This window comes from Eriocheir sinensis, chromosome 48 (assembly GCF_024679095.1).
Source record: "Eriocheir sinensis breed Jianghai 21 chromosome 48, ASM2467909v1, whole genome shotgun sequence".
In the NCBI taxonomy this organism is placed as follows: domain Eukaryota; kingdom Metazoa; phylum Arthropoda; class Malacostraca; order Decapoda; family Varunidae; genus Eriocheir; species Eriocheir sinensis.
The window spans coordinates 6,078,905-6,089,228 of record NC_066556.1 but is presented as its reverse complement, the minus strand read 5'-3'; the positions used below and the strand labels follow the sequence as shown (position 1 = coordinate 6,089,228).

The 10,324-nt window shown below is 46.6% G+C and overlaps 1 protein-coding gene across 3 annotated transcripts in view; it reads right to left on the bottom strand.

The window, feature by feature from the left end:
- Nucleotides 1-647: 647 nt before the first annotated feature.
- LOC126981492 (uncharacterized) overlaps nt 648-10,324 on the bottom strand; it is a 13,874-nt gene continuing 4,197 nt past the window's right edge. The window contains exons 2-8 of one of the 3 annotated variants that reach the window (XM_050832582.1): nt 9,443-9,649; nt 8,795-8,876; nt 7,984-8,158; nt 6,229-7,480; nt 4,915-5,129; nt 4,030-4,246; nt 648-2,798 (exon numbers count right to left, since the gene is read on the bottom strand). In XM_050832582.1, the coding sequence (XP_050688539.1) occupies nt 2,344-2,798; nt 4,030-4,246; nt 4,915-5,129; nt 6,229-7,480; nt 7,984-8,158; nt 8,795-8,876; nt 9,443-9,649 (2,603 nt within the window). In that variant the 3' untranslated portion in view covers nt 648-2,343. Of the gene's footprint in view, nt 2,799-3,473; nt 4,261-4,914; nt 5,130-6,228; nt 7,481-7,983; nt 8,159-8,794; nt 8,877-9,442; nt 9,650-10,324 lie in introns of those variants that run through there. The other 2 variants (XM_050832583.1, XM_050832586.1) reach the window with 2 other exon arrangements.

Genomic DNA, 10,324 nt, shown 5'->3' with positions numbered 1-10,324 from the left:
TGGTGGTGATGTCCTGGTGATGCATGTGGTGGTGATAATAAAAGGGGAGTTTAAATCGTGACTTAACAACCATCCCGAGCCTTCAAGTCGCCGGGGGTGCCATGCTTAGAACCCCTTTCGCAGCTCTCGGTTTCTTTTCCTGTCTGTGGCACCGTGATGGGAGGGGTGAGGCGGCGGGGGTGGAAGGGAGGAGAGTGTGAGGGTGTGTTGTGGGTGTTGGGGAATGTGACGTTGAGGTGGGTGAGTGTAAAGGTGGGTGAACGTGGGTGTTGGGTGTGGCATATTGCACCGTTGCTCGGGTATATACAGGGTTGGGTGGGGGTCTTGAGATGCCCACCACCACCACCACCATCACAACAACAACATGATATAAAACAACAACAACCACATCTAACAATTCACAGTTCACCACCAACACTATCCCCCCCCCCTCTCACCCCCTACACACACTACCACAAACAACAACACGATATGAAAAACACCACATCCAACAGTTCATAATTCACCACCACCTCCACCACCACCACCATCACCATCACAAACAAAAACATTAACAACACAATAAATACACACACAAAAAAAAAATCACGTCCAATACTTCTTTTCCTTGTTTCTCCCACGCACAAAGAAAATGCGTTAATCTTAGGAAAAAAAGGTAAATCAACATGTTCTATCGGTGAAAAGAACCATGAAAGTGAAAGTGATGAGTATAAGCCCTAATTAAAGAAAGGACACAGGTGGGTGCAGGTGCTGCGCCTTACCTGACTCATGACAAGCCCATCCCTGCATCGCCTCATCCTTTGCTGTTTCCTCTTCTTGAGTCACAGGGTCATAACTATTCATCCTTGCCTTCCTTCTCCTATCCCACCTTCCGACGCACCACAGCAAGCTACAGGATCTACGATATATGTTAAGTGATAATAGTAAACGCGAAACATGTAAACCAAAATGAAAATGGGTCAAACTACTTAACTTTCCTTTCCTTTTGTTTTTAAAGTAAAGGGCAAAGCAAGACGTAACAAACAAAGAAAACCAAACAAACAACACAATAAAACGGAAATCACCTGTAAAAATCTGCTTCCACACCTTTTCCTCCTTCTCCGTCTCTACATCCACTGTGGTGAATAAAAGGAATAATATACTAGTAATATGTAATCTTCGTAACATGCATAATTGACTGTAGACGTGAGGGAACAGCTGTCAAATAGATAATATCATATCCTTGGTCCATCAACTGTCGTATCTTACACACCGTTAAAAAGACTGAATCGGTGTACCTTTCCGCTACACCGAGACAACGGGCCAGTGCCGCAGTCCATCACACACTCATTGTCAGCGCTCAAACCAAACTATAGTCTTCAGAGTGATCCGTTTTTCTTTTATTCAACACCCAATATACAAGAGAAATTTCCTGTATAAATATGTTTCTTCAAATTTCTCTACTTCTGCATCAACACCAAACACTATACAAGGAATTTTCGTGGTATTTTGTTTGGTTTGGGAGCTTGCGAACTTGCGGTAGTGGACTGTGGAACTCAAAGTATAAACGATAGGGCTACTCTAGTTTGGTGTGGTGGCAGGGGTGTGAGTTGTGTTCTCCGAGGCAACGTGATGTGGTGCCTTAATTGTGATGATGTGCACGGCTTACTATTGTCAGACTAGCCATAACACAGTATATTGCTGGTTAGTCTTGGTCTTGGTGCGGTGACAGTGAGGAGCAACTTCACTCATGGGTTCCTGTTACCAGACCAACTATCAATGTGCTTCTATTGGTCAGTGGTCACATAGAGATATTAGTTTTGTTGGTTTTGTTATTCTGAGTCAAATGTGCATGTGTTTAATTGTTTCCTGCAGTCTAGTCTCTATGGCGGGTCTGAACAACACAAAACTTATGATACCAGTCTCGGTGTCCTGAAAGAGTAAATATACCAGGTCGTTTCCCGTCATACACCTGTGCTGAACAAGGTAGGTCTTCACAATACTCATGGTGCTAGTAGTTTTAGGTCAGTATTATAAGACATTCGCTTGTCACATCAACTATTTCTAAAGGTCAAAGTGAGGATCATTCGGGTTCTAATGAGTGTTTCTTGAGGTTCATGGTACAGAAGAAGGGTCAGACTACCACCAGGGTTATAAAACTACTTCAGGAAATGCCACAAGCTCCTACGAAAGCCGTGTCAAATATGTGAACTTGGGCGACGAAATGTTTAGTAATACGATCCTTAGTGTCCTTCTAGAGTCAAATACACCTGGTCGTTTTTTGTCATACACCTGTCGTGCTTTTATTGGGATGCTGAACAAGGTAAGTCTTCATAAATTCACGCAATACCTGTTTCGCAACTCTTAAAGAAATACGAATTCATGGTTGTTTCCTGTCTGATACCTGTCTCGCTTCTCTGCTTCTATTAGGGTCCAGAAGATTTGATAAGGATCGCAATGGCCGCCAGGTAAATGATGACGAAGGTGATGAAGACAATGGGCATCGTAATTTTCGACACCCACATGAAAAACTCCATCGTGAAGAGAGGACGCAACTCGGAGTCGGCGTAAGGCGGCGGTGGAGGAGACGAATGGAGGGAGAACTTCTTGTTGAAATGGCCCGCGTCGGAGAAGGTGGCGAGAGAAGCCTTCCCAACGGCCCAGACCTTCTCCCCCTTCCCCTTCAACTCCTCCTCCTGCCGAAGAAAGCGCTCGACGAGGGTGTGAAAGATGACCATGAGGAAGACGAGGAGGATGCAGGTGAGGAGCCACAAGTCTACCATCTTGACATATGACGTGGTGGGCAGCGAGGACGAACTCTGAGGGACACGAAGGGGTTGAGGGGGGAAGGAGACTATACTGGGGGCTCGAGGGGTGAAAAGGGGAGATGTTAGTGTTACAGGACCAGCGTTACCAAACTATCGTACTCACCCACTTAGCATATCGTATTTTTCGGCTTCTGGCTCACAACTATCCCAAATAAACACCATTAAGTAGCGCTTTAATCGGTAACTTTAACTGAACTCTCGTTATCTGTGTGAGTACGACAATTTTGGGCCTTGGAACTGATTAATGAGATGTTTTGAGTACGATTATATGGCAACGCTGTACAGGACCAAGAAAGATGATCAGGAAAGCAATTAGACGTATAGAAAAATATGAAAGAGAAATTAAATGGGTGATCGGAGCTACGAGGGTAAAGGAGTTAATGAAGGAAGAAGTAATGGGTGCAGAAAGGGTACAGAAAGGGATGTTGGAGGATAGAGAAAGGTGTTTAAGAGAGCAATTAGACGTAGAGAGTATTATGGGAGAGCAATGAAATGGGTGACCAGAGGAATGTGGGTGGAGTTAATGGAGGAAATACTAATAGTCAGAAGTCCTGTGAAAGGGTAATAAAAAGGTATTCTAGAGGCTACTTGTGAAAAGAAAGTTAATGGGGGAGCTTTTTTTTTTTTTTTTTACAGAAAAGGAGACAATTCAAGGGCGTGAAAAAAAAAAATAATGAAAATAAAGCCCACTACTTACTGCTCCCGAATAGAGTACATAGGAGTGGCCAAAAAGAGAGGTCAATTTCTTAATGGTAAAAAGTGTGTGAATATAATGAAAGGGGTTCTGGGGGGCTCGGGATGATGGAGGTTGTAGGAGACGTATCAAATTAGGTTCTGAGGGTTGGTGAAGAAAGTCAAATAAGGGGCTAGTAAATGAAGATAAACTAGGCTCTGGGGACTAATAGAGTGAAGAGAATCAAATGAGGACCTAATAGATGCAGTACAAGAAAGGCAATAGAGGAAAAAAAGAAAATTAAGGCACCTCTCCTCCCGAAATTGACCTCTCTTTCGGCCACCTCTTTTGATTCTTTTTTTTTTTTTTAGGAGCAGCGAGTAGCGGGCTTTTTTTTATTATTGTTTCCTTTTTTTGTGCCCTTGAGCTGTCTCCTTTGTTGTAAAAAAAAAACTTAATTATAAGAAACACACACAACACAAACACTAACTACCCACACCTACAACTACCTTTAAGTACCTCTAACTACAACTACCAACAACTAGCTACCTGGGTGAAGAAGGTGGCCATGACGAGGAGGGAGGTGAGGGCGGCCATGATGCGGACTTCGAAGAGCGAGGGGTCGAAGAAGAGCGTCATGTAGCTTAGCACGAGCAGGATTAGCGAGGGCGTGTACATGGTGAGCACGGCGTTGCCCCACAGCCGCGTCAGGGGAACCTCCAGGCAGATGTCGCTCGTGTCCTTGCAGGCGCTGGGCTCCCGCATGCTGAAAGAACCGACCTGACGGGGAGATGGATTGAGAAAGATAGAAACACCTTTCCTCCCGATATTGACCTCTCTTTCGGCCACCTCTTTTGATTTTTTTTTTTTTGTAGGAGCAGCGAATAGCGGGCTTTTTTTTGTTATTGTTTACTTTTTTTGTGCCCTTGAGCTGTCTCCTATGTTGTAAAAAAAAGATAGACATATATTGATAGACGGATAAGTGGATGGGTACTTAGATAGGCAGACGAATAGAATGATATAGACAGAGATAGACGGATAATGGATGGACATATGGAGACAGACACACAGACATACAGATGGATGGATATATAGACAGACAGACAGACAAACAAATAATGGATGGGTATATGAGCAGAAAAAAAGAAGATAGATAGATAGATAGAGATATATCGAGATTAATTATAAGTTTTCTAGTGGTTATTTCTTCTTCTATTTCCACAAGAACAATAACAAAAAACAACAAGCTGAACAACAACAACAACAGGGCACCACCTCTACAAACAACTATAACATCTTCATCACCACAAACACCCCTATAGGCACCCTTTCACCATCACCATCACCACCGTCACTAACAACACTAACCAACAACACTAGCACGAACAACAACAACAATACCATCACCACCACAATCACACCCCCACCACCCACCTCGTACTCCCTCAGCTTGGAAGGGCCGCTGTAGAGGACGTTGGAGTCGTTGGGATGGAAACGCACGTAGCTCCTGATGGTGGAGTGCAGGAGGAGAGGCACCTGGCACGTCTGGCGGTCGAAGGGGTACAGCAGAAGGTCGAACTCGCAGGCGAAGCGCATCTTGTAGCGGCGGGAGAGCCTCAAGGGGTTGCAGGAGCCGGAAAAGATCTCGACTGTATGGGGAAGGAAGAAGAGACGAGGAGATGCCTTGGAAACACCTAGATCGGTATTATAAGACAGTTCCACTTCTCACATCAGCTATTTCTTAAGATCAAAGAGGGGGTTAGTCGGCTTCTAACGAGTGTTTCTTAAGATTCACGGTACAGAGGAAGGGTCAGACTACCACAGGGGTCATAAAACTACCCCTGGAGATGCCCACAACTCTTACGAAAGCCTTGTCAAATATGAGTTCTTGGGCGACGAAGTGTCTTATAATATGACCCTATAGGTTGCATGAGGAGTTTTAAAAGAAGTTACGGAGTTTACAGTTATTTATGGACCATACGTGGGAAGGTAGAGAAAAGAAGAGGAGCTTTGAAAATACTTAGACGTCATGTGGAGTTAAAAAGAATGTTGGGAGTTTACATTTATCTATAGACTACATTGCGTGGGAGGGCAGAGAGATGAGGAGGGGCTTTGAAAATAGATGGATTGCATGGGGAATTATAAAAAGGATGTGGAATTAACAGCTACGTCTAGACAACATTCGTGGTGAGCTAGAGAGGAGCGAGTGACCTTTGAAAATACCTAGTCTGTATGGAGGAGTTAGAAAGAACATGGAGTTAACACTTCTTGGTAGGCTGTATGCGTGGGAAGGTCGAGAGGAGCTTTAAATTACCGAGACGACGCACGGAGGAATAAAAATATTGTGAGCTTCTGATATTGCTTTTTTTTCCCCCTGTGGATGAAGATATTTCAAGAAAGCGCAGTATATTATGGTCTGGAGGGAAGGATATGAGGAAGTTGTTATCGTGTTTTATGCACCGCTTTATCAATCGCTGGAACGGGTTATATGAGTCCCTGCTGCGCCAGTCAAGCTATAAGTCTTCTACTCCAGGCTACCATTACGTACTTACGTTTTCTAAAATGCACAACCATGTTCATTCTTTCGATGAGGTACTTAAGTAATCTGCTGAAGCGTTGTGAAATACTCGTAGTAACTGTGTCAGTGAAGTATCTGCCTTGACCCTCAGTGATACAGGAGAGGGGAATGGCCCGGTGGCTGGGGGAGGGCAGGGGGGCGGCAGAGGGGGGTACGAATGTCTGACCAACCTTCGCGGGAGTCCATGGTGCTGGTGGTCTCTGGGGGGCACTGCCTGTCGACCCTCAGGATGGTGTTCTCGTCCACGAGGGTGTTTTGGTTGTCCTCGGAGTTGACGAAGAAGATGAGCGGCGTCCAGAGTCTGTTCAGCTCCTCTTCCGGCAGCCAGTTGAGGCGCTTGTCCTTAAGGTTGAAGAACTCTACCCTCTCGTCGGCCCAGAGGAGCGAGAACTCGAAGCTCAGCTCGAGCTTCATGTCCTCGGTGCTGACAGACACCGTCATCACACGGAAGAGGGCGGTGATGAGCAGGGCGTCGCCGTCTGATTGGGGCGGCAGCAGCTGCTGGTAACTCTTGGTCAGCTTGATGTTGACGCAGCTGTTCTCGTCGCTCAGGTCGTCACAGTCGTACTTGTAGTCACAGCGGTTTTGTATCGAGACGCAGCTGCCGTCGTCACAGGTGAACTGACCCCCCACGCAAGCGGTGAGCACCAGCCGCTGGATCGTCCCCTGGTACAGCCATGTCCTGCGGCCCATCGGGTAGGTCTGGGAGGGCAGGTCTTCGAGGCGCGCCATGGTGGTGTTGTCGGTGCTCCGCCACTCCCAAAAGCCGCCATCCTTCAGGATAACGTTGCCGCTGAAGCCGCGGAACTTCAGCTCGCCCCCCGCCTTGGGCTGATCGGCCACGAAGGACACCCGCGCCTCCACCTCCCCCGTGCCGCGCAGGGTGAACACCGGCCGGGTGTTCATTTTGCATATCGCCGATGCGGGCGTCTCGTCGCAGCCGACGTCGTTCATTGCAACAGTCCCGATGTAGACGCAGTTCTCGTAGGTCAGTCCGTTGGGTTCCCCTCGGTCCCAGAAGAGTGCGGTCGTTGTGTCGCCGTCCAGGGAGGAGCGCCACACGCCCTCAGTCCTGATGTCGTTGATGGGTGTCCAGATGTTCCTCTGGCCCGGTGTGACCATGCCCGCGTCGTTGATGATCCCGTGCAAGGAGGCGATCTCTTCTAGGCTGGCGGGCAGCGGCAGGGAGGTGCCGAGGGCGCCGCACAGGTACAGGGCCTGCTCGTGCGAGACATCGGGGAACAGAAAGTGGCGAGAGCTGCTTTGGCGCCGGCACAGGCGGGCAAAGGGCTCGGTGTGGCGGAACACACCAAGGTCCCGCAAATCCCGCTCCCAAGACAAATAGTCCCCCGCCAGGTTCGCGCGACACTCCACCATCGTGCTCATATCCTCGTTGCTCAGAGCCCTGCTCCAGATGTTCACCTGAGTCAGGAAAAGAAGGAAGAGGAGAGGGACATGATTATGATGAGAAGAGATGCATGGGGAAGGGGAAGAAGCAGGAGGATGAAAATGAAAGAGGAAACATGGGAAAATTGAACAGGTAACTTAAAGCCAATTGATTTATATATTAGCTGCCTGCTTTAGTGATGTCATATATTCGTTACAGGCATACCAGTGACCTGGAGAATGAATGGAGCTGCTTGATGTGGGTACGAAGTTTGTTCTTGTTTGTCTCTCTGTGATTTTTTTTCTGATTGCCTTCCTCTTTTATCTGTCTACATACACGCATTTGCTTACAGTACAAAATCACCCCCCACACATATCTATCTATCTATCTATCAAAATATTTAAGTATCAATATACACACACTTGCTCACAATACAAAATCACGATCACAAACACCAATCTATCTATCTATCTATATACAAACGCTTACAATACAAAATCACCTCCCCCCCTCCCCCCCCCCACCCCCACTCACACACCTGGCTGACGTTCCCCCTGTAGCTCATGAAGATATCGGTGCCGCGGCCAAGGTGCAGCGTGTCAGCCTTGAGCGGGCCGGGCAGCTTGAGGGCCGTGGCGAACTCCGCGCGCCCGTCCAGCACCGCCTCCACCTGGCCGCTCGCCGGGTCGTGGACGAAGCACAGGAGATACCACCTGGAGGAGGGAAGGGGAGTGCCGGGGTGTGGAGGAGGAGGAGGAGGAGGAGGGTGATGTTGGGTCTTAGCTAGCCTCCTATAGCTTTTTTTTTCTCTCCACCTCTTCATCCATGGTTACAATGTTATAGACAAAACAACAACAAAAGCAACAGTAACACAAACTATAGGAAGGAAGGGAGACAAAGGGTATGGAGGAGTTAGGAAGAAAGAAGAGACGGACAACGTGGAAGATAAAAGGGTTATAGAGAAGAGGAGGAGGAGGAGGAAAAGAAGGGGGAGAGAATAAGGATTTTTTTTTATTTCCCTTCCTGGTTGAGGTGAAAAAGAAAAAAGGATATGTGCTATTAACCCTGTAGCTGCGGGGATCATGTTTCTTAAAGGCCCCTCTAAGCGAATTAATGAGAAAAAATCATCGCTCACACAAACCATTTCATAATATATATCAACGCATTAGTGATCAGTCTATTTTGGGGGGTCTTTATCATGAAAAAGAAAAAAAAAAAAAAAATGGCCCGTCGCTGGTACATGGTAAAGCCACAAATTTGGCCCGTCGCTGCTACTGGGTTAAAAGGCTGGAGAAGAGAAATGAAAGGGGAGAAGGAAGTGGAGAAGGAGGATGAGGAGAGCATCTTACCTGAGGATTTGGAACTTTGTCTTGAGGGGGAAGATGAGCCAGAATTTTGCCACCACGAGTCTGACGCGCCTCATCCACAACTCTGAGCGGGGGCCAAAGGGAAGATGAGGTTAGGAGGTGAGAAGCTGAAGGATGAGGCGGGGCACTTAAGACACATACAGGTATACACGAATCATAGGTAAAACTTCCAACACCAAGAATTTTATATAACCGATGTGAAAATGATCAGATAAACGGAAAAGTAGCTACTCCTCTTTTTCTATTTTTTTTTGGTTTAATTTTGTATTGCTCATGTGTTCTGTTACTTCTTGTTCTTGCTGTTTTTTTATTTTATTACTTCGTTTATCTATTTTTCTCCGTCTTTTTATTGTGTTCTTTTCCTCCTCCTCCTCCTTCTCCATCTCCTCTCCTCTCCTCCTCCTCCTTCTCCTTTAATCCCATGAAACCAAACCATACCTGTTCTCCTTCCTTTCATTGCGTTCTTTTCCTCCTCCTCCTCCTCCATCTCCTCTCCTCCTCCTCCTCCTCCTTTAATCCCATGAAACCAAACCATACCTGTTCTCCTTCCTTTCATTGCGTTCTTTTCCTCCTCCTCCTCCATCTCCTCTCCTCCTCTTCCTTCTCTATTCCTATGAACCCAAACCATACCTATTCTGAAGACATAGTTGTACTGCTGCTCATACGTGATGCTGAGGAAGCTCGTCCTGCCATCTAGGAGCGAGAAGCTGAACCTGGCGCAGACGGTGAAGGCGGTGAGGGTGCGGGAGGGGTCCAGGGTGCGGCGGTAGGGGGTCAGGTCATCACGCCCCTCCTCCTTCGTGAACTCCGCAACGCTTACCTCGTCGCCTCCTGCCTCTGCGTGTAGGTAGGATGAGGACGAGGATGATGACGATGATGATGAGGATGATGATGATGACGATGATAATGATGGTGATGATGATGAAGAGGACAGAAATAGAAAAAGGAGAGACGAAAAAGACGAGAAAACAACAACATACAAGTAGAAGAAAGGAAAGAAAGAACAAGAACAAGAAGTAAAAAATACAAGTAAAAAAAAAAAAAGATGAAGGAATAATGAAACAGAAAGCAAGAAAAGGAAAAGAGGATAGATAGATAGAGAGGAGGAGGAGGAGGAGGACGAGAAAGAAGAGTGGAAGGAGGAGGGTTTGATTATGTGGTAGTTCCGGTAATACTGGTGCCTCTACAAACAACAACAACAACAACAACAACAACAATAATAATCATGCCTCCTACCTACAACTTTCACAAAACCTACCCTAACCTAACCCAACACTACAAGAGCAACAACTTCTACTACTACTTTTACTACTACTACTACTACTACTACCACTAATCCTAAGGGCGTCTTTCAGATGTATAGAACAAAAAACAAGGGAGAAAACTGGACCGCTGAAAGCAAACACAGGCGAGCTAGTGGAAAATTACGAAAATATGAGCACATTGTTGAACGACTACTTCCTTTCAGTATTCACACAAGAGGATCGAACGACTATTCCGGAAAGGGTTCGG